Raw genomic sequence first — 23,908 nt, forward strand, 5'->3', positions numbered from 1 at the left:
CATTAAGAAACTATATCTCCTAGCCTTGTTTGTAACTTAGTGAACCCATGCAACTGAGTTTGGGCCAAAGTGATATAGATACACATTTACTTTGAAACCTACTTAAAAGGCAGTGGATGAAGTTTTCTTGCTCATTCATTCCTGTAGCCTAAGATATGGCTGAAATTCCAGCAGCCACCTTGGACTGTTGTGATCTTTTGAATGAAAGCATAAAAGCAAAGCAAGAAAATAGATCACAAAAATGGAAACATTTGTGCAACTGCCTTGGACTGTTGATCTTCAGTTGTCTTTTACATAATAAATCTTTGTGAATTTCAACTATTGCCAATGACTCATTATGTTCACAGCTGAACACAGCTCCCCACTGATGCAGATAGTAGAAATATAAAATTCATAGTTTCCCAGTCTGCAGATGAAGGCCAATCAGCGAGTCCTGACGTGTTTCCCTCTCCACAGGTTTCCCAATGGAGAATCCCATGGGAATTGCACCTTCCCCCACACATGGCTTCCTGCACTACTCACAAATGTCACTATTGATTTAGTTCTACTTATTTCCCCTTCTCTCAGTTCTGGATTGCTCTCTCCTTACATAAAGATCACAAACTCTGTTATGACCGCCATATCAGAGACATCCATGGCAGAAAAGGATTGAGGCACCTTGAGGAGATTCATGATTATGCTAGCTCAATGTTCCTAAGGCCAAGGACCAAGCTCAAAGAACTCAACATGAGTTGAGTGAGAAAACCATTTTCCTCTAGAAAGCCCATGTGTCAGATTGTATTTTCCAAAAGTGGCCATGAGAATATCTCTGGTCCCACATGAACTTCCAGAAATTTTTCATTTCCCCCACCAAGATTGGAGACCTCCCTTTGAATCTTGGGAGTTCTTTGTGACCATCCCAATCGATAAGGATACCAGAAAAGATCCTATGTGGCTTTTCAAGACTGGATCATGAAAGGCCATAAAATTTCTGTCTGATGCTTCCTCTAACTCTGAGTTGCCATGTAATAAGTATGCTGCTTAAAATCACCATGCTGGGAATACCACACAGACATAGAAAGAGATGTCTCAATACCTAGATGCTCCAGTCCTGCAGCCACTTTGGGTTTGGTAGCCTAGATGCCAGACATAGGAATAAGAAAGTTCTCAAGACAATCAGAATTCTAGCCACTGTCTGACATGAGATCCTGAGCAAGAACTACTTAGCTGAGTGCAGTCAATGCTCAAAACTGTGAGATATAATAATAACAAGAATTATGGTTTAGACATGAGGTATCCCCTGAAAGTCATGTATGAAACAATGCATGAAAGTTTAGAGGTGAAATGATTGGTTTATGAGATCAATGCATCCATCCACTTGAATGGATTTGCTGTGTGGTAACCTGTAGGCAGGTAGGGTATGGCTGGAGGAGGTAGGCCACTGGGGGCATACCTCAGGTCAGGGTTCTCAGATGCTTTCATTTCTGCCCCCCATTCCATGCTTAGATCCATACAGAAATGTCTCCAGTAGGTGGTCCTTCCCATTGCACTTGACCTCCTGTAACAGAAATTTAACTACCCATGAGACAACCTGGAAAGTCTCAAGCTGCTTTAGAAGCTGGAGTTCTGTCACTTCCCTGTGACTTATACTTATTGGTCTTAGCTTAGAGCTCTGGACCCATATATCCAGCCAGTTTTCACCTCCACAAGTAACCTTTAAGCTACTTAAGACACCTTCCTTGCTTCTTGTAAACTTCTGATTCTCTAAGTACTAAGTGTTGTTTGGGGGATGAAGGTGGGGGTAGGTTATTAATGTCTTCCTGAGCCCCACGGAGATGCTACAAGTGTGAGGAAATTATGAAGTCAAAAACTTTGCAGAGAAGTCTTCAGTGGGACATAACAGAACAGAAGGTTAAAAACAAGATATAAAATTAGAATTGTGATTATATAAAATAAACATAAAACAGTTTGCAAGGAAATATCTCCTGATAGAAAAATTATATTTAAAGGGTGATTTTTCTGCCTGATTTTCACAATATTTTATATTAAAAATGGAATTAAATTGTTTATATATAATGCACTTGAGAACTTCTAAAGAGGAAAGTGGAGTTTTATGGCTGAAGGAAGATAGAGATACTAATGAAGGAGGCATACTGGCTTCCTAGAGAAAGGGCTTACCACTTAGGTCATACTTAAATTGTCAAGAACCCTCCCCCTAGCCAAAACAAAATAAAATGTATTCTATTTAATGCCCAGTCCACCTGCTTGAGCTTAGATAGTTCAGTTGATCTGTTAGCCAGTTTATCCAAAGCAACCAACATTCATTGTTCACAGAACATTCAGTTTTTCTCTTCCCCTTTTCTCCTTTCTCTCATAAATACTGTATTTGCTTTGGTTCATTGATAGTCCATGGATCATTTCCTTTATAAGGTCAACTTGAAAGCAAAAACTAATTAAAAATCTCTGAGTAACTTCTTTGACTTTTTGTTTAGTATAGAAATAAAAACAAACCTTCAATGACTCATTTTTCTAGCATCAAAAATAGAAGTTAGTCACCAATATTTATTTTATTTCTTATTTCTTTTCTGCACTAACATTCTGATGTAGCTTCTCATTTCCCCTTGAATATGAACTACATCTGCCTTATCTTTATCCATCATGAGGTTATTTTTTGTGTTTTTTGTTGTTTATAATAGAATTAATATCGATCATACAATGCAAAGTCTGAGAAGATATGAACAGATTGGAATATAGAAATATAATTTGTAAAAAACATCAGAAGCAGACATAAGTATTCTCTGCAGAGGGCTCTGTAATGAGGCAATAGCTAGGGGATGTTCCTCCTGGTGTAAAGAATGTGTGGCAGCATCTCTAAGGACTTACATGGGGCCTTGCTCAGACTGAGAAGAAAGTGGAATTACACTGCTTGCCAAGGTTGGAGCTGCCTTGAGATAGTCTGGGGTGAATGCAGATACTAAGGCAAGAGGTTTGTGGGGAAGCCAGGACACAGACAGCTCTGATAGAAGGTAATGGTCCTCAAGCTTGCAGAAAAGTAGACATGCCTGGGAAGGTCAATCAGCAAGTCCTGATGTGTTTCCCTCTCCACAGGTTTCCCAGTGGAGAATCCCATGGGAATTGCACCTTCCCCCACACAGAGGCTGTGGATCTGGGAAATGCACAGCTAGCTCAGATGAAAGCCTTGGTGGCTTTATTTAAGAATCCAAGCTCAAATTCTCCCACTTCTCTGTACTCCACAGAGCCAACACATGTATCATTTTGAAAATTTTATAAATTTTGGATAGTTACACTTTTTAAGTGTCTTCTTTCTTCAACAAGCTTGTAACACCTACCAAAGCACAGAACAAAGATACATACCTGTGGCTTCCACAATATAAAGACTATATTTATCACATATATTTATTTTTAATTATATATTTTCACATATATCTAATATATCTTAATTAATATATTTTTTGATTACACATTATACTTAATACATAATTTAATATATTTAATCCATGTGCTCTTTTTAGTCAAATATTATTTAGGGAAGAAATGGAAACCACTATTTCTAGCACCTACTATGTGCCAAATATGTACTAGTTTCTTTCCTATGATTTATCTCAGAAATTGATATAAAAACCAGGCATTTTTGACAGTATTACCCTTAGACAAGTAAGGCTGGAGAAACCCTGGCTCTGTGTTTAGAAGTTTACCTTAAATCCTTCTCCAGCCATGACCCACCCAGTACGAAGGGTCAAGCAGAAAAAAACCACCAGGACCTGCACCCCTTCTCTTACTAGATATGTTCTGAGTCCAGTGACTTCAGAATCCTTTGCCTTAATGATAGTGAGTCTTATTTCAGGACCTTCCTGGGCTCTTCACTCCTAGGGGCAGGCTTTGACTGAATAGTAGCCTGTAGGTCACTCCTTAGGGCAGCGACCAGTTGAGGGAAAGATGAATAGAACTTGGACTTGCCAACTGGATTTTCCATATGCTTTCTTGTGAAGTCCCTGGGGTTTGGGATAGAGAAGAAGAGGGCAGGGACCAGATTGGGGTAGGACACTAGTCTCCCCTTGTACTCTGCATGGGGCTGCGTGTATTAGGAGTAGTTCTGAGTTTGTTTTTACTTCCTCCATTTTACAGAAGAAAAAAGCTGAATCTTAGGGAGATCAAGCATCTTGTATAAGTTTCATACCTAAAAAGTGGAAAATAAAAGATTTTTACTCACCACTTGGTCTAGTAAGAATCAAAGTAACTGATAATGATGATGAAATGGGCTATTCAGAAAGCTATTAGTCAAATGTAGCTTTTAGAATGATCTACCTTTCTAATTGTTTTTGCTGATAAAGAGGATAAATACTAGCAGTGTTGCTGAAAAAGCGAAATACTGCGTTTCACTAAAGACCCCTACAGATAAGACTACCGAAGATGAGAAAGCCTTTTTCAGTCTTCCACCTTCATGTATTTGAATATGAATTTATAAATCGGGAGCTGATAGTCAATGAACAGGAATGTCACTACCTACCTATACAGTACACATTCAACTATCAAATTAAAAAGAATCATATATGCTGTACAAAGAACCTTATTATCAGGATAAAACAAAAGCTTTGCAGTTGGGATTTAGGTTATGTAAGACCAGCCACTCATTTTATGATAAAGATGTCAAGGCCCACAGAGGATAAGCTAATTGTTTAGCTTAAATAATAAGTACCATGAAATTGAACCTTGACTTCAGAGGTACACTATAGCTAGTCTGTACTAACTTGAAAGAGACAATATTTAAATTTTCAGGAGGTTTTCAAGTCAGCTGACCATGATCAGAGTATTTATACCACAGGAATTGGCAAACTCTACAAATCAGGGCTTTCCTCTTCTACCCACGGAGAACTGGTTGTTCAACTTTCACCAGCACACCATCAGCCAAGTTGTTTTTTTTCCTCCTATGTCTTGAGAGATTGAACATTAGGTTTCTTGGACTTGAATTTTTTTCTCGGTTCTTATCAGTTACTCTGTTTGTTTGTCACTCCGTAGGGCACAGTACCCACAACATCTGCCAGATTTTCCTTCTGCAACCTTCAGACTTCCCAATTCAACTACCTGCTTGATCCCTCTAATCAGGTGTCTCAGAGTCAGCTGGAACATACCCTAGGTAAAATGAAACCCTTGATTCCTGATTGCTTCCTGTAGCTTGCCCTTGCTTCTACAGGTATTTGCCCTGGTATACTGGAAGGTATAGTAGATTATCCCCATCTTTTCCTCATATTGTGTGTTGAATTGTGTGCCCCACATTCATAAATACCTGTGAATGTGACCTTATTAGGAAACAGGGTCTTCCAAATGCAAGCAAGATAAGCTTATATTGGAGTAGGGTAGATCCTTAATCCAATAGAACTGGTGTCCTTATAAGAAGGGGAGAAGAGAGACAAAAACAGTTACATGGAGAGAATTCTATACAATGACAGAGGAAGAAATTGGAATGATATATATACAAGATAAAGGATGTTGGATTTCCAGCAACTACAAGAAGCTGAGAGAAAGGCATAGAACATATTCTCCCCTATGGCTTTGGTGGGAGCAGGGGAGAGAATAGCTCTGCTGATAGCTTAGTCTCTAAAACTGTTAAGAGAACAAATTTGTATTGTTTTTAAAATACCCAGTTTGTGGTGATTTGTTACAGGAACCCCAGAAACTAATATACCTCACAACCCTCACCCCTCCATGTTCAATCCACCAAAAGGGACTGTCAATTATGGCTCGAAATAGAACTCTAATATATCTACTTCTCTGCTGTCACATAAATTCAGGTCACCCTCATCTCTAGCTTGGACTGCAATTTTCTAACTGATCTAGACTTGACCCCACCAATCCATTCTGAAAGACCCATAAAAACATTAGGTCATGTTACCTCCTGCTTAAAAAATGGATTTTTATTACTCCCAGTATTACATTCAAATATCTTAACATGGTTTTCAAGATGCTATCAGACCTTTGAAATCTCACTTTAGAAAATCAAATTCTCCCTGACCCTTTGGGATCCAGGTACATTGGTCTTTTTTTTTTTTTTTTTTTTTTCTTCACCTTCAGTTTCTCCTCTTCCTTCTTTCTTCCACTTCCCCAAATTTAGCAAATTCCTTTCCATTTTAGCACCTTTTCAGGAAGTACTTATACTCTATAACTCCTCCTACTACTGTTCTAACCAGCTCCTTCTTAACTTTATCTCTATGAATTCCCTCCTTCCACCATAAAAAGTATCTCCCTTTCCAGAGCTGTCTACAATGGGAATTTGCCATTCCCATATCTAGAAATGGAGTCTGATTTTCCTCAATTTGAATTTAGGCTGGCTTCCTAACTTACTTGTAACAAAAGAACTTGCTGAACGTTTTGCTGTGTGACATCCTAGATTAGGTTCCCAAAGTTACAAAGCTTTCACTTAATTTTCTTGAGATACTTGATCTGGGGGAACATGGCCACTATGTAAGAAATTCAACTACCCTCAGACCACCAGGCTGGAGATACCACGTATGGATGCTAGAGTTGACAGCCCCATCTGAACTCAGTCTTTCAGCCATTCCTAACACCAAACTTGTGAATCTTTGTATCCTCTATGTCATCCAGTCCACCAGCTGAGTCCCACTGAGTGATTTTAGTCACTCCAAAGAGTAGAAGAACTGCCCAGCCACACCCTGCCTGAATTTTTGATTCACAGTGTCCATTAGACATAATTCAACAGGTATTGTTTTAAACTATGAAATGTTGGGATAATTTGTAATGTAGCAATGAGGACATCTCTATAGTAGTTATTCACATCTCATAAACATTCACTCATTGTTCTGACATCTCCGTGAGATCAGAAGCTCTGTGAAAGCAGGTATTATGTCTATCTTGATTATGATACTATCTCAAGCAGCTAAAATAGGATTTGCTATGTTGTAGGTGCTCAATAAAAAAAAGTCCTAAAGTTTCAGTATAGCAAAGTTGGGCTACTTAAAGCACAAAGACTTCTGGGATACCCTACGTTGTATGAAGGAAAAAATGAGCTCTTTCAGTTCTGGCCACTTGAAATGAAATCTGACATTTGCAATTTCAGTCACAAAGAAATAACTTGGAACTAATTTCTTCCATGCTTCTAAACTGACCAGTCTTATTCAGAATCTTCTACTGAGATGACAAAATGTATTATAAGTTATATTAATATCTTTCAGGAGCTGAAGTAATTTGATACAATAAAGGTCAGAATGTAGCTTCATATGAAAGCTGAAAAGACTATGATTTAAGGGAGACTATCCAATATCAACAAGACACGTACTCTTGTTTTTTCACCATCAATTTTAATAAACTCATTAACCCATGTGATGATGTTTCTGCCAGTAAATATTATAGAAACTTACAATAGTTAAACTGCCCCACATTCACCTTAAACAAAATAGAATGGGAAGTATCAGCCTCATTTACATAATTGTTTTGGATTCCCTAGACTGAAATAATTTTCAGGGTTGTCTTGTCCGGACATAATCTGCAATTCAAACTAGAGGTTTCAGAATTTTTTCATTCAGTTTCGTTGTGATAAGAATCCAACCTGTCTCTTCAGGTTAAATCTTGCCTGAAATGTTTTACACATATCCTGGTCTTTTGTTGCAAGATGATTCTGACCAATCTAAAATTAGAGTGTGAAAACACTATCTCTTTATTTCTTCCACACCCATCCCTGAGACGTGAAAATGCCACCAACCAGATTTTCTTCTCATCTATGCCCTAATGTATTTTCTTGTATAGTCATTTTATATTGATGGCTCTACACATACGACAATTCAACTTTACATTTTTTGACTTTATGATGTTGTGAAAGTACCAACACCCCCATTCTGTTTCTCACTTTCAGTATAGTATTCAATAACTTAAATGAGATACTCAATACTTCATTATGACTTTGCCCAACTAAAGGATAATGTAAGAGTTTTGAGCCCAATTAAGGCAGGCTAGACTAAGCTGTGATGAATAATAGGTCATGTATATTAAACACATTTTTTCATTTATAATATTTTCAACTTAAAATAGGTCTACTGGGACATAAGTCAAGGAGTATCTATATAGTTGCTTAATAAATACAAAATTAAATTACTTAATAAAGGATGCTCAAAATGGATCATATAATTACAAACTGATTACTTTGATTTCCCCTTCAAAGTATATGCATCACCTCAGATATTTAACTTCTTACATTCTAAAAACAGTCTATAGTTGTAAAATAGCTTGCATACAATTCATTTGAACTTTCTAAGAATTATTTCTCAGAGGTAGTTTTAATTATTGTATAAAGTCAGGATGGGTTAAGCTATGCTGCATTAACAAGTATCTCTCAAATATCAGTTAATTATTTATCACTTATGTTACATGGTGTTTGGGGGCCTAAATGACGGGGGTGGGGGGGTGTGTGTCTATAACTCTTATAATCACTTAGGGACCTAAGTCTGATAGAGGTTCTGTATTGGGATATGTTTCCAAGATCATGAAAACAGGAAACAGGGTTGCTGCCAAACTGTGCACTGGCTCTTAATGTTTCTACCTGGAAGTACTACATACCTAATTTTCTCACACTTTATTAGCCAAAGAAGGCACATGGCAGTGCCAATTTTCAAAGGTTGTATAGCTTTTAAGGCCTTCCAGAAGCCTGGGGAAAAAAAGAGACAAGAATTGGGATATTTTGCAGTGCTTTAATGAACATCATAAATTAGAAAGTGACTTACGGCCTCACAATCATTTGTTGAAGGCGAACAAAAATTCCAGAATTTTTTACTCTTATCTGTAAGAGGATAATCTACTGACCATGTATTTCCCAATGTCCAGTAGAAGGCAATTAAAATAAAGGAAACTGCCAGATAAATATAATCATTTTTGAGATAAACAGTTGATCTGTGTTTGTATAAGAAAATTGTTGCTATGATTTGGATGAGGTTTGTTCCTTCTAAAACCTATGTTGAAACTCAATTCCCATTGAAGCAGCATTGAGAACCAGGATGTTTGGCCTACATATATCAGGTAATGAAGGATCTGGATTATTCTATTCTTGGATTAACGAATTAATGGGTTATCATTGTAGTGGCTTTGTTATAAACATGAGCTACAGCACGCTTCCTGTGTTTCACCATGTGTTGCCTTCCACCATGCTATGATGCAACAAGAAAGCCCTCACCAGATGCTGACTGGATTCCAGTGGCATATTCTTGAACTTTCCAGCTTACAGAATAGTGAGCCAAATAAACTTGTATTCTTTATAAACTGCCTAATCTTATATTTGCAATAGAAAATGGGATAAGACAATAGTGTTCCATATCTTAGAGTATCTCTGTACTTCTAGAACTAACTATTGTAAAACAATGGGATAATCTACTGACCATTCTTCAAGAGGAAATGCTTAGGATCTTGGTACCCAACAGCGTCAGCATCACTTGGGAGCTTGCTATAAAGGCAGCTTCTCAGGCTCTATCCCAGACCTAATAAATAAAAATTTGATTTTAACAAAATCTCTAGGTGAACCACATGCACATTAACATTTGAAAAGCAGTGAATTAGAACTTCTGGAGTATACCCATGAAATAATATGTCATGGCTGAAATTACACAAATGGTGCTCAAGGTTTAAAAAAGGTTTTCTTTTTTAAAATTTGAATTTTCAAATAGTCATAGGGCTTATGATTAAAAGAAAATTAGAGTGATGAATCAGAGGAGAAGAAAAACCTGCTGTACTTAAGAATTTTATCTGTATAACACTTGCTTGGTAGGTGGCTCTCCTGGGAATGGCATCTTATTTTTCTAGTCTCCAAGGGAATGGCAGGTATGTGATGTTATTACTTTAGCTGAATTCCAGGGAGAACAGTACAGTATTGGCAGACAATACTATACTGAGCACAACCTACATATCTCACAATACTAAATGGTCATAAGTTGTCTTTGGATTGGATATAAGGTCCTCAAAGGCAAATTTCTGTTTCAAACTTTGTGGAATGAACACATTTTCAGAGTCTTTCTCAGATTCCACCTTTTCTGGGAAGAAAGTTTATTTTAGTATATATGAATGACACTCTACTACTAACATTAACACAATTGTATGCATCAGAGGTAATACTCATTTGTTTTTGTTTCTGTTTTACTGTCTCTAAAAACAATAATATGTTCACAAAGAATAAAACAATAAGATTGAAGTAAAATAAAAAGAAATTAATTGCACAAAATTATTTGCTCTCTAAATGGGAGTTGCTTTTTAGGAAGTTTTAGCCAACATAATTCCAGCCACCTGGGAAAATGCAAACCTGATTTGGTGCTCAACAATAATGTTTAGAATTGTTTAATGCTTCTTGTGAAAATAATTTCACTCTACATAAATTTCTTAATGTAATCACCACCTGGGGAGAAAAGGAAGATACAAACAAATTGCCATACATTTGGTGGCTCTATCTAACATAAATAAGATACATATATCCACCATGGTTTTATGATACATTTTCATTTATACAAGGCCCCTTCTCAAAACTAGTGCAACAAGATACTGAGAACATTTAATGAGAAACATAAAACACGTACAGATAAGGTAGGAAATGTATGTGTATTTGGAATCACTTGGAGACACCTAAGTTATCATCCTTATAATTCAAATGTCTTGACACAGTTTTATTCCCACCTGGTTGTAGTAATTTTTCTGTTTCCCCTAAAATAAGCAAGTTTTATCATCAGCAGGTACATGAAACATGGATAGGGTGGTTATTGCACTGCTTCTGGGTTTAGTTCGATAAAAAGCCTATTTTGCAGGAAGGTAAATCATGTTGTCTACCTGAAATATGAGTCCAAACTGAGAATACCAAGAAAACACATTTGCTCTTTTACTTTAAAAAATGTGAATTTTTGACATCTGATTCCTGCAAGAGGTCAGATTTTGTAGAGCATTTGGTTATAGAGGAATGCTAATTGTTTTACAGTACATTTGACCAGAATTTGGATGCTATAATGTTCATAACATTGCAGAATTACATAACCCGATGATGGAAGGTTTCTCACAGGACCAGTAAAGCTCCTCTCTTCCCTTCATTTCCTTCCACCCCTGCTTTGAGTTACTGGTTTCTCAAAATCACTCAGGAAACCACTGAAGACGGTTAACAGATTATTCAAAACCCCCAAATGACTACCCAAGGACAGGAAAATGCACTCGTTTTTTTTTTGTTTTTTTTTTTTAGAAATACCTGGAAAACAGCATGCAGACCACTGCCAGTGAGCTGGCATCCTTCTCACAGTAATGAATAGTAGCCATTAATTTGGTTGTTAATGGAACACAATGTCCAGTCTATCTTTAGACCTCTAAGGTTCCTGTGGTGTTTTCTTCCAAGCTGGAGTGGCTTTGCATGGGTATATGTATCTTCTTTTCATAGTTAATGAACTCTTGGATTTACTTATTTGTTTATTCATTCATTTATTTATGATTCTGGGGATTGAACCTAGCTACATCCCAGCCCCTGGCAGGATCCATTTATATAATACAGGTAAATTAGAATTTATTTCCAGAAATGTATTTTAGCCATTCTCATTAGTATCAAACAGAATTAAGTCATTGCTCAGATGCTCCTACTAGTGAGTAGGGCAGCTTGTCCTTTATTATGTAGAAATTATTTCTGTTGTAATTTGTTAAGGATACACTCATAAGTCTTTGAGATAAGATTACTTACATTTCTCCTAATTTTTTTATGATAAAAAAATGCTTTTCTCTGATCATTTAAGATTAATTCCTATCCTTATGTGCCTCTTAATGATATCACATTTGCTTTAGTGTTGCCTAATTTTCCATGAAGCATCTTTCATTCATTCAAGATGTATTTGTTATCAGTCACTTTTCTAATTACTTGAGTGAGCAAAGCAGACAAAACTCCCTACCCTCAAGACACACACAATTTTCAAGTTGCATCTTTAGATGATCTTTCAAAATAAAAGATCCTAGCTGGTGAAATCAACTCATTTGGTCCCTATGTCCAAATCATAGCTAGCATTTAGTAGCTAGCTATGAACATTTATGAACCATTTATTTTATGTCTGGAAAATGGATAATCACTTTATAGTTAGCTCATTTAATCCTCACAATAACTAGAAGGAGGCATTATAAGATGCTTATTTTACAGGTGAGGAAAGTGAAGGTTAGAGATATTAAGAGGGGGACACATGATCAGATTCCTTTGGCTCTTAAAAGCCTTCCCATATTCCAGTGATGCCTTACACACATATGATGAATGTATGAAAGAATGGAATGAATGAATGCACTGTTTGGACTTACCACTCATCATAACATAAACACTAACTCCTTAAATTACTCTAGAAAGATTAGGCATTTTGTAGGGGAAAGGAGAGAGTAGGAGGGTTATTAGGGAATTAGTGGGTTTGATTTTGAGTGAGTTTAGGCAGTTGATCTTACCATGATTGGGTACCTCCAGAGCTGAGGCATGGTCGCCTTATTTCCTAAGCGGGCAGATATACCAATTCTCTTTGCTCTGGGGTCTCAAGCTGAGCTGCCTCTGAGATTCAAAACCAGTAGCAGTGCTGGAGAAGAGTTCCCTCAGAGACCCTGGAATTGGAGGAGATCTGAAGGAGGGGCATCTAAGGCGATGTTAAACCGTGGTAGAGCCACCTGATCGGGTAGTCTGCATGAGAAACTGCGCCTGCAAAATTAGATAGGATTTGAAAAGATGGAAGGCACCGCTGTCTAGGGTAAAACCTCTAAGGTTTTGGTAAAGGAAATGAATCACTTCCCTTCCTTTTTCCCTCACAGTATGGCTCTAGGACCCCAGCTAAATTTCCAGACAATCTCTTTCCCTTCCCCATTCCCCTTTCCCGCCATCTCCCTCCTCTCCTCCCTTACCGCGCCAGGCATACGCATGCGCGGAGAGATTCTTAGCCGTGCCTGCCCAAGATCTGGTGGCATCGATCGACTCGGAGCTCGGCTTCTCGACCTGTCGGCGCTTGATTGAGAAGCGCTGTAGCCTTACTTCCGGTGCTTGCCTCTGTTTCCGGCTTTGGCTTCTTAGGCCTCAGGTGGGTAGAAGCGGCTTGTACCTTTCGGTTGTGGTTGCTGCGGAAGCTGGCCCGATTCTCCGCTGTTTGAACCGGAGCAGACGAGACACGAAGGTGGGTTCAGGACGCATCTGACCACTGGTTTGCGAAGGAGTGGGCGTGGGGGCGAGGAAGAGATCAAGACTAACGGGCTGGCGTGGCAAGGCCCTCCGAATTTAGGAGCCTCCTCTCTAGTGGGACAGGTTGGGGCTTGGAATTTGTGGCAGCTCCTTTGGGCTTCGGACCCGGGCATTTGGCAAACGTGCGGATGTTTGGAGAGGCAGGCAGCTTGCTCTTGCGAGGTAAAGGATAGCTTGTGCTTGGCGTTTGCATTTAGTTCACTGCACTTTCAGGTGACTTTCAGCAGCTCTCTTGGATTGCGGAGGCGGGGGGTGTAGTATTTTCGGGTGTTCCTTCACGAATCCAGCCCACCGTCAACTTCTAGATACTGCAAGAACCTCCGCTCTGGTCTCTCTCCTTCATTTTGACTTCGGTCAACTTCCTACTAGTTGTCTGCTTTATGACCCCCAGCCCTTCTCCAAGTTTCAGTTTAGGGGGTTCCCAGTTTTTGAGAGGCGATATCTTTCATTCTGTTTTCTGCATAAGTATTACTCTTCCCTGGTAAGTCATCATGTGACGTTCGTATACATCGTAATATTTGTGAGATAAAGGAATATGTGGGACACTGAGGAAATAAAATATGTTCACAGTTTTCTGCTAAAAACTATGTGGAATATGAGGTATTAAATATGAGCATGAAATAATGTGGCGAATGTGAAAGAAAAGTATGCGGGGGGGGGAGGGAAGAAGGCAAGGGCTGAATTCTCAGGCCTGCTGCTTATTAGGTGTGTTACATTGGGCAAGTCCCCCTAACTTTCAGTGACTGATAATATTAGCTACTAGGTGCTTTTTGACAATGCAAGAGTTCTATTGGGTAGGTACTGTTACTATTCCCATTTTACAGATGAAGATCCGAGAGATTAAGGAACTTAACTTCCGTGAAACAGCTAGTTAGAACCATAGACAAGGTTTGAGTTCCTATCTGGTTGGCACTAGAATCTGAGCTCTTAACCATCATGCAACACTTTTCTGTCTGAACTCCATTACTTCACATTGGTTAGCGGTAACCTTGGAGTCAACCTTGGTGATGATGTATATAAATTAAAATAGGCATGAAAGTTCTATATAGGTGTACCTGTGAAGGACTTTGCAAACTTCATTTAATGATCTTTCATGATGATACTAGCTATATGTTTGCTGGTCTCTTTTTCATTTTTCTTCATATCTAAATTTTTAAAGCATCGAAAAAGAAGTTATATCAGGCAGGTGAAAAAACTATCATTTCTCCTAAGTGGAAGGTAAATATGAAAGTATTATTTTGAACAAAATGAGGTTATTAGAATATGGTTATGTACTGCTGATCCACCAAGTTTTAAATTAATTTATTTATTCATTTTGTGCTACTGGGGATTGAACCCAGGGGTGCTGTTTCACTGACTTAACATTCCCCAGCGAAAGTTGCTGAAGCTGATTTGTAACTTGTGATCCTCTTTGTCTCAGTGTCTGGAATAGCTAAAAGTGCAGGCATGTGTGCTACCACATCTAGCTTGTTCTACCAAGTTTTGAGCCTGAACATTATTGTTTTGCCTAAAAAAGAGTACTAGCAAATACTAGGGAAGAAGTAAAGTCTACTGCCAACTGATAGTTTCTGACATTTGAGATTGAAGGAAAATTGAAAGATTAATAACCTTTGTGTTATGTCCTTTTGCCGCATTCCAATATGATCTAATTCTTGTTGATAACAGATTATTTATTGTCTCTTTAGGCTACTTGAAGAATCTGACCCAAACATGGATATCAGACCAAATCATACAATTTATATCAACAATATGAATGACAAAATTAAAAAAGAAGGTATGTGCTTTTTAAAATATTTGTTCACAACTAAAAATGTGTTAGTTGGGCACAATGGTGCATGCATGGAATTACAGCAACTAGGGAGGCTGAGGCAGGATCGAAAGTTTGAGGCAAGCTTCAGCAATTTAGCTAGGTCCTAAGCAACTTGGTGAGACCCTGCCTCAAAATTCCCAGTATCTTATCCTCCCCATCAAAAACAAAAATAAAACTAAAACATATTTATTGCCAAGTACACTGATACATACTTATAATCTCCATGACTAGGGAGGCTGAAGCAGGAGAATCTCAAATTCAAGACCAACCTTGGCAACTTAGTGAGACCTGATCTCAAAAATTAAAGAGGTCTTATGATGTAGCTCAGTGATAGAGTGCCCTGGGTTCAGTCCTCAACACCACTCCCTGCTCAAATGTGTTTATTCACTACTGTATTAAGAATTATACAGCTCCAAAACTTCTCATCTAGTCATTTTTCTTAGTGCCTGAAATAATAGTTTATTCTATTTTATGTAAGGCATTTAAAACTTTTTAAAAATAGAAATAGGTAGAGCCTGACAGTGAATGAGATTTGGATTTACTCATTGTGGTCTCAATATTGGGAATAATATGATGTGTTTTTATTAAAATAACTGTAGAACTAAATAAATGAATAGTAGGGCACTCAATACAGTGCCATTTTATGAAGAATTTTGTCATTGTTTCATTCACAAATGACTTGTTTTTCCTTCTATTTGAACAGAATTGAAGAGATCCCTATATGCCCTTTTTTCTCAGTTTGGGCATGTGGTAGATATAGTGGCTTTAAAGACGATGAAGATGAGAGGGCAAGCCTTTGTTATTTTTAAGGAACTAGGCTCATCCACAAATGCTTTGAGACAGTTACAAGGATTTCCATTTTATGGTAAACCAATGGTGAGATAATCTTATTATTTCAACTTTAATCACTGTTAGTGGTATAGTAGACTTGTGAATGTCAACTTGAAACTGTGGCTATTGCTTTCTGCTTTTAATTATGCATTTTAGAGGGGATTTAGGTTTGCTTTATGTTATTTTTATAGAAATATACTAGTAGAGTCATATACTCCTAATTTATGCCAGTTTAAATGGGTAGAACCAAAGTACATTGAGACATACAGCATTTTAAAAAATGACTATACAGGTAATATTCTTACCTTATAAAACCTAGAATTAATAATAACCCAGAAGATTTAAGAAGAAATCTCTCTTTTAAACTTGTAAAAACAACAAAAAACAAAAATTGTGGGTGAAAAAGGAAATCCAGACTGAAGTTTCAGCAAATACTGTGGGGAAATACTGCGTATCAGAAGCTATGCAGTATAGAAAGGGCAGTACCTTAAGGAAAAGTCATAGATTTTAAACTGACAAGTTTTATGAGTCACATGAGTGGAAATGAAATAGCTATGCATGAAGTGCTTTAAACTCGGGAGTGACAGTGAGATTCACATTTAGCTGATGGTTGAACATTGGATTGTTGTAGGGCCAGACGGAGAGCAGGGAACTCAATCAGTAAACTCTTGTTCAGGTCAGAGGTGGTAGTGGACTGTGTAATGGTAGAAACAGTAAAAAGCGAGGGTCCTACAAATGTGAGCAAGTATACTACCTTAGATATTGATTACAAACTGATTTTCCTCAGGAATTAGAATGTGGTGTGGAGGGGTCTTGGAGAGAGAATCAAGGCCCAGGGTTCAGAGGGTCTGGGTCCTCATTCTGGTTCTGCCACTGATAGATTCTGTACCTATGGTCAGTTTTAATGTATAAGCAGGTTGGATTTCCTTTACTCTAAACAGGTATTAACAAATGCTCTAAAAGGACTAGATAAGAAATACTTTTGACTCTGTGGGTCACATACAATTTCTGTTTCATGTTCTTGTGTGTGTGTGTTTTTTACCTGCCTTTAAAACTGTATTTAAAAAATTCTTAAGTTACAAAACAAGCCATATCAAAACAGAATGACTGGATTTGGCCCACAGACTGTTGTGTAGTACACTGGTATGATCATCCCTTCTTTTCACAGATGAAGAATCAGGCACAGAAATATTATTTGATCATCCAGATTATATTAATATAACCAGGGGCAGCATCAGAACTTAAAAACATCTCCTAACACCTAGTCTTGTGATTTTATTTTTTCTTATGCTAGGAGTTAAACTTTCTATAAAGGGTCAGATAGTAAATATTATGGATTTTGCTATCCAGGTGATCTTTGTTGCAGCTACTCATGGAATTCTGCCAACATAACAAGAAAAGCAGCAGGAGATGAGATGAAAATGAATGGATATGACTGTGTTGTATCAAGACAGACATAATTTATAAAATCAGGTAGTGTTAGCTGTGGACTCTTAGTTTAAGGACCCCGTTCTACATCCTGCTGTTCCCTGAGTTTGAGTAAATTGTCATTTTCTGAAACCAGCTGAACTTTCTTACTAGTATGAAGAAATAGCATAATTGAGTTCTCAGTTGGTAGGCACATAAGATTGGGTTTTAGGCTTTTCCCTGAGTGGCTGAGTGGAGATGACAGGTTTTTTTGTTTGTTTGTTTGTTTGTTTTTGTTTTTTTTAGAGAGAGAGAGAGAGAGAGAATTTTAATTTTTATTTTTTAGTTTTCGGCGGACACAACATCTTTGTATGTGGTGCTGAGGATCAAACCCGGGCCGCACGCATGCCAGGCGAGTGTGCTACCGTTTGAGCCACATCCCCAGCCCAAGAGATGACAGTTTTGAGTGTTCCTGTTTACTCAGATACAGGAAAGGTGGAAATCATTTGCTTTTTTGGCACCAGCCTCATATTGCCAACTAATTATTTAATATCAGTGGAAAATGTCTGTCTGTCTGATTTTATATGAAGGCATTTTGGAGGTTTTTTTCCTGCCTTCAGGAAAGTAGCAGGTCTGCCATATTTCTAGAAGAGGAGGAATGAAATTCGTTGAACTTTCTCATTTATGTTTCTTTAACTGCTTTTAGTTGCTCTTCTGTTTTAACCTCAATATACTAAATTTGCTTTCATTTGTAATTCTGAACAAAATTATTTTTTGTGATTCGAGGACATTTATTTACTTAATTCCAAAAATACCTCAGTAAAGTAGAATCATCTTTGTCTGTCATGAAACCTTTAGCATAAATGTATATCTTGGCCTTCTCTATCTGTAAGTTACAAATGAATTTTTATCTTTTCTGATATTTAGTTTAGGTCAGGGTTTCTAAATGCTAACATTTTTGATGTTTTGAACCAAATAATACTTTGTTGTAAGGGTCCTTTTTGTTCATTGTAGGGTATTTAGTAGCATCCCTGGCCTCTGCCCACTAGATGCCAGGAGCATGTCAGCCAGCAGTGTCTCCTGAGAGTGCATCTGTCTCCAGGAAGCAAAATTGCCTTTAGTTGAAAACCACTGGCTTAGACCAGCTAGTTAAGAACTGTTGCTGAGATCATATATTTTCACAGGTGACAGTATCATAAGGAGAAATCAGGTCACCTAAGGTCTGTTTAGGTCAGAGACAAGTTGAAGACCTAGCGAGTTGGGAGAACATACTTGGAATCAAGTTAGAATTTAGTGTGAGCTGTCAGCTTGTCTGCTTTGATTAGATCATGATGGCAAGACTAGCAGAGCTGCTTGCAGGAATAAGTACACCTAGAGCTAAAGAAGTTCAGCGGCCTAGCCCATGCAGAAAAGGCCTGGGGTTCTGAAGTGTGGTGCTAGGCCATCTTTCCCCTTGTTTCTCTACCACATTCATCTCCAGTTGAAATAAAGGGAAAGAAAGAATTGCTCTTGGTTTTGACAAGTTTCCTGCCTTCTAATCCAGATCATTTTACATGGTATTTTTTCTTTTCAGACCAAGATCAAATTCTTGTATACAAGGCAATTTTAGATGCTAATTGTAGGACTATTGTCTTTGATGTGATCAGAGAGGTGGTTGCTCTTTCAGCTCCAGAGTAGAAGTGTTTGCTTGAAATGGAATTTGGAGTTTGCAGATAATTGTACCCCAGATAACAGTTTAATTCATTGTAAAAAATTTTGGATAGTTTATTGATGTTGAATTAGCTGGGTGGTGATGCTTTAGGCCAGGGCCACGCTAAAAAAGTTGTTTTCCGAGCCTGTAGCATCGCCATCCTCTTGTGCTTATTAAAAGTACAAAATCTCTGGACTCACCCAAACTTACCGCAGTTTTTCCAGGCAATTAAATTCCACACTATAGTTGAAATGCCATCTTAGACTAGTGGTTTTGAGTGCTTCTATGTCCTCAAAGGCACTTTGGTCCCTGCTGGTTCTGACATGGTAAGAATGAAGCAAGTGGCCTCGCATTAGTAGCTGTAATGCTATCCTTTTGTTCCCTTTAAAAAATTTTTTTAAATCTAAGTTGATGCTGCTGTTAAAGTCATTTCATTTTAAAAAAAAATGATAGATTCAGCTGGGCTTGGTAGCACATACCAGCCACTCAGAAGGCTGAGATCACAAGCTCAAGGCCAACTTAAGCAATTTAGCAACCCTGTCTCAAAATAAAAAAAGGGCTAGAGATGTAGCTTAGTGGTAGAGTGCCCCTGGGTTCAAGCCCCAATATGGGGGTTAGGAATTTGCAGGGGAACCCCACATTCAAAGGGAAGTCATTCCCAGTTTTTAATACTTGAACCATTAAAACTAACAAATTCTAGATGACACATTCCAAGGCTGGTTTGGTACATGTGGACCCTTCTAATGAGAGTGGCTGGTAAGAGGTAGGCAAGTTTCTAATGCAGTTTTCTCTTACCGGATGGAGAGAAGCAGAAATACAGATATTACAGAGTCTGGTTTTTCCCATTTGAATATGTATAATTTTTCTTTGAGTATACACAGTTGAATCTTTATCTTACTTGTAAATCGTAGACCACACTGTATTTTCATTTGGCACTCAGTGTATTTTGATGATTTCCTTAGGGATGTGTATAAGATTCTCTTATAGTGTATTTGTGTAATGGAATTTGAATCATTAATGACTAGTGTAAGTAGCCTTCAGCATAATGAGATGTAATCTGTTTTCATACAATTAAAACAGCGAATCCAGTATGCAAAAACGGATTCTGATATAATATCTAAAATGCGAGGCACTTTTGCTGATAAAGAAAAGAAAAAAGAAAAGAAAAAAGCCAAAACTGTGGAACAGACTGCAGCAACTGCAAACAAAAAGCCTGGTCAGGTAAGACAGAATAAAAGTTCATATTTTTTTGATGTTAAGAACTTGATAGAAAAAGTCAGGCCTTGTGGTACACAGCTATAATTCCAGTGACTTGGGAGGCCAAGGCAGGAGGATCGCAAATTAGATACCAGCCTCAGCAATTTAGCAAGGTCCTAAGCAACTTAGTGAGACCCTGCCTTAAAAAAAAATTTTTTTTAAAGGGTTGGGGATATAGCTCAGTAGTAAAATGCCCTTGGGATAAAAACCATCTGTAGCCCACCTGCCCCACCCCCCCACAACCTGGGAGGTGGGAGGAAACTTGATGGATTCTTGTCATAGACAGGAGGATCTTTGAGGCATGTATTTATTGTATATATGTGTGTTTAAAAAGTGGAATTTTAAGAAGTTGAAATGAACTGAATTCTAAAATTCCAGTGTTTATATTTTAGCAGTAAATTAAAAATATAAGTCTTTTCATATAGAGATTTTAAAAATAGTTTTATTCTTTGCATGAAATTTAATTTCATCTTTCTTCAAAACACATTAATACCTCTTGGTTTACTCCTCAAGTTCTGTTGCCTGTAAATAGTACTGCGGATATTATCTTTAATCATGTGTACTCCTCTCAAAACTTTCTTTGAATAATTCAGGAATATAAAATCTAATTTGAAATACCAGATAGAAGCAAATTACTATCCAAAAGGTAGTTACTTCTGGATTGAAAGTGGTTAGAAATCAATTTCACTAAGTATAATGCTTATATAGAGTTGGGTTTATTTATCTATTTTTTAAGTAAGACCAGTCCTCATTTTTTTCCTCTGTTATGTATTTCTCCATAATTTTAAAGATTGGAAGTTAAATTTTATGATATGGTCCTTGAAATTTAGGGTTAGACGTTTCAAAAGTAATGGCTGAATTAAATACATGAATATTTGAATCAGAATAAAAATGTAGATTCTTAAAGTAAAATCAAATGGAATAACATACCTTTAAAAATTACTGTTATTTTTATGTTATATATGCCTTTTGCCCTTTTAAAGAAATTGAAAAGCTTACCTGTACCCCTGTTTCTTTTGTTTAGGGAATACCAAATTCAGCTAATCCCCAAGGAAATTCAACACCAAATCCTCAGGTAATATTTTTTCCATGCGATGCTTTCTTTAAAACAAAATCGTAAAAATCATAACAATAACTTGCATGTCCAAAACCAAAATTATTTCACCTATAAGACATATGTTAAGTTGCATGCTATTTTAAGAAACTCATTTCTTAAAACATTTTAAATTCATTTAAGAGGAACCCTTTTTTGGTTTTATTAGTATATTTCAATTACGTACTCTAGGTGACAAAATTCTCCAAATATGATTGACCTCCAGATGCTTAAATCATAAATATTGCCTTAATTACTATTAAGTACTTAAAACCTGTAATAAGATTGCATTGTTCCAAACTTGGGATGTCTTAATTTGAATGTTTGTGTCTTTAAGTTGCTGTTTGGAGAAATAAATATTTCTCCAGTGCCATTGCTTTTTGGCTTCATTGTTTGGTGTCGTAAGATTTCACAAGCCTATACTGGTGTATAGCCCTCTGAAATTTAGGTTTTCCTGTGAGAACCAAATGGCTTACAGTGCTGTGTATACTTACAAGCTAACTTTGCTTCTTTTTTTTTTTTTTCTTTATTTCTTAAATAGGTCCCTGATTACCCTCCAAACTATATTTTGTTCCTTAATAATTTACCAGAAGAGACTAATGAGATGATGTTGTCCATGCTGTTTAATCAGTAAGTTTTCTCATAAACAAGCCTCCTGACAGGACAAATAGCACTTCCATGGGTTGCATCCATTTGTCATCCCACAACAGCAGTTCCTTACAGGTTCATTTGATTTGGTCCAGAATTAATCACAGATTGAAGCCAATCTACATATTTAGCAAATAAAAATCTAAATTTCATCTAATGTTTGAATTATTAGTTCTGATTAAATGAGTAAAGCAGGGAGTACAGCTTTGATAGAGTGGTGGAAATAAAATTAGCATGGTTTTTTTCAGTTCTTAATTTTTCTGTTTTTGTGGTACTAGGGACTAGACCCAGAGTTTAGTATTTGCAAGGCACTCTACCATTGAGCACGTGCTCAGCCCAGTATATGCAGTTTTTCATGGCATTTAGTTATATCTTATGCTCTTCCATCCTACTTGGGATTCTTGGTGTGATATGGTTACTTTTCCTAAACCAATGTCAACAAATTATCTACATTTTAAACAGAAAGCAGATATTTATGTATTTGCATACATATATGAGTTGTTTTTATTCTTCTTAGGTTCCCTGGTTTTAAGGAAGTGCGTCTGGTACCTGGGAGGCATGACATTGCTTTTGTTGAATTTGAAAATGACGGACAGGCTGGAGCTGCCAGGGATGCTTTACAAGGGTTTAAGATCACACCATCCCATGCTATGAAGATCACCTATGCCAAGAAATAACATTTGGGATAGTCATCTTTAATGGACTTGGTATTATTTATGGTGTTTGTTTTGATAACATTTGGCCAGGTCATTTTAATGGTTGGAGGTTGGGGAGAAGTGAAAGTGAAATTTTTATGAAAGACTTAAAAATTCAACCATTCTTTCTTTAGCCTGAGTGAACTATGAAATGTGAAGGCCTTAATTTTGTACAATAAACTTCTCTTTGTATTCTGTACATATAATGCTTCATTTATTGGCCCATTACCCTGTCATCAGATGCTTATTCTAGTTTAGAACACATTTTAAATCATAGAAAACTCTGTATTGGTATGTTTTTCTGTTGTTATTTTGGAACAGCTAATGATACAGCAACATTGAATCATTTTAACAAACGGTAAACAGAATTAGTGAATAGCAGCTAGTAAATGACTTATCTTGATAGTTAAAATGAACATCTGGGTATTACAAGAAAATGAGACCTGAGCAGTATCTAAATTTGCAGAGTATTTTGCTGGTAGTAGGGATTTCACGAATCTTGTCATGCAGTATTTAATTGGATAAAGGCCATTTGTGAGTAACTGAGCTTACTGTTGTCTAGGAAAACAGAAGAAAAGGGACTGCTGTCTTCAAATTTTGCATTTTTTTTCTCTTCCCTCTTGGGGCAGAACTATTTCTTTTTTTAATTTTTAATTTATTTGTATATCACAGCGGAATGCATTACAATTTTTATCACACATCTAGAGCACAATTTTTCATATCTGATTGTATACACAGTATATTCACATCAATTTGTGCCTTCATACATGTACTTTCAATAATAATTCCATGCCCCCTCCCTTCCCCTCCAACCCCACTGCCCTATCTAGAGTTCATCTATTCCTCCCATGCTTCCCCTCCCTATCCCACTATGAATCAGCCTCCTTATATCAAAGAAAACATTTGGCATTTGGTTTGGGGGCAGGACTATTTCTAAGGACTATTGCTTAGTTAAAATCTAGTTTCATTATTCGGGGATCTCCAGGGGAAGATTTTGTGATTATAATCTTTAGATTGACAAAGAGTTGCTAGCATTAATCTTTTCTACCTCTGTAATGCTTAAATACCAATTTTTTCATTTGATACTGATACCCCTGTTTAAAATCTTGGGTATCTTTAGAAGTAGACAACTTTTTGCAAGTATAACACATTAAGCTATTATTTTTTGGTGTTCTTGCTTTAGTATTTCCTTGAATATGACTTTCCCTTATCACTCAGAATTTGTATTATATACTTGTGGAAAGGCCACTTTTTCATTACAAGGCAAAAT

At 37.1% G+C, this 23,908-nt stretch overlaps 1 protein-coding gene across 1 annotated transcript; it reads left to right on the forward strand.

Moving 5' to 3' along the window:
- Positions 1-12,986: 12,986 nt before the first annotated feature.
- Snrpb2 (small nuclear ribonucleoprotein polypeptide B2) lies at positions 12,987-22,837 on the forward strand. Its single transcript, XM_015483118.2, has 7 exons — positions 12,987-13,142; positions 14,893-14,981; positions 15,721-15,893; positions 20,026-20,166; positions 21,227-21,277; positions 21,837-21,925; positions 22,461-22,837. The coding sequence occupies exons 2-7, from the start codon at positions 14,918-14,920 to the stop codon at positions 22,618-22,620; spliced, it is 678 nt and encodes a 225-aa protein (XP_015338604.1). The 5' UTR covers positions 12,987-13,142; positions 14,893-14,917; the 3' UTR covers positions 22,621-22,837.
- Positions 22,838-23,908: the final 1,071 nt, after the last annotated feature.

This window comes from Marmota marmota, unplaced genomic scaffold, assembly GCF_001458135.2.
Source record: "Marmota marmota marmota unplaced genomic scaffold, marMar, whole genome shotgun sequence".
Lineage (NCBI taxonomy): Eukaryota > Metazoa > Chordata > Mammalia > Rodentia > Sciuridae > Marmota > Marmota marmota.

Excerpts from the sequence above, each read along its gene's own strand:
- Snrpb2 (XM_015483118.2), top strand. The coding sequence starts at position 14,918 with ATGGATATCAGACCAAATCATACAATTTATATCAACAATATGAATGAC. Across the intron at positions 15,894-20,025 it reads CATTTTATGGTAAACCAATG|CGAATCCAGTATGCAAAAAC; the intron begins GTGAGATAATCT and ends CAATTAAAACAG. Across the intron at positions 21,926-22,460 it reads TTGTCCATGCTGTTTAATCA|GTTCCCTGGTTTTAAGGAAG; the intron begins GTAAGTTTTCTC and ends TATTCTTCTTAG.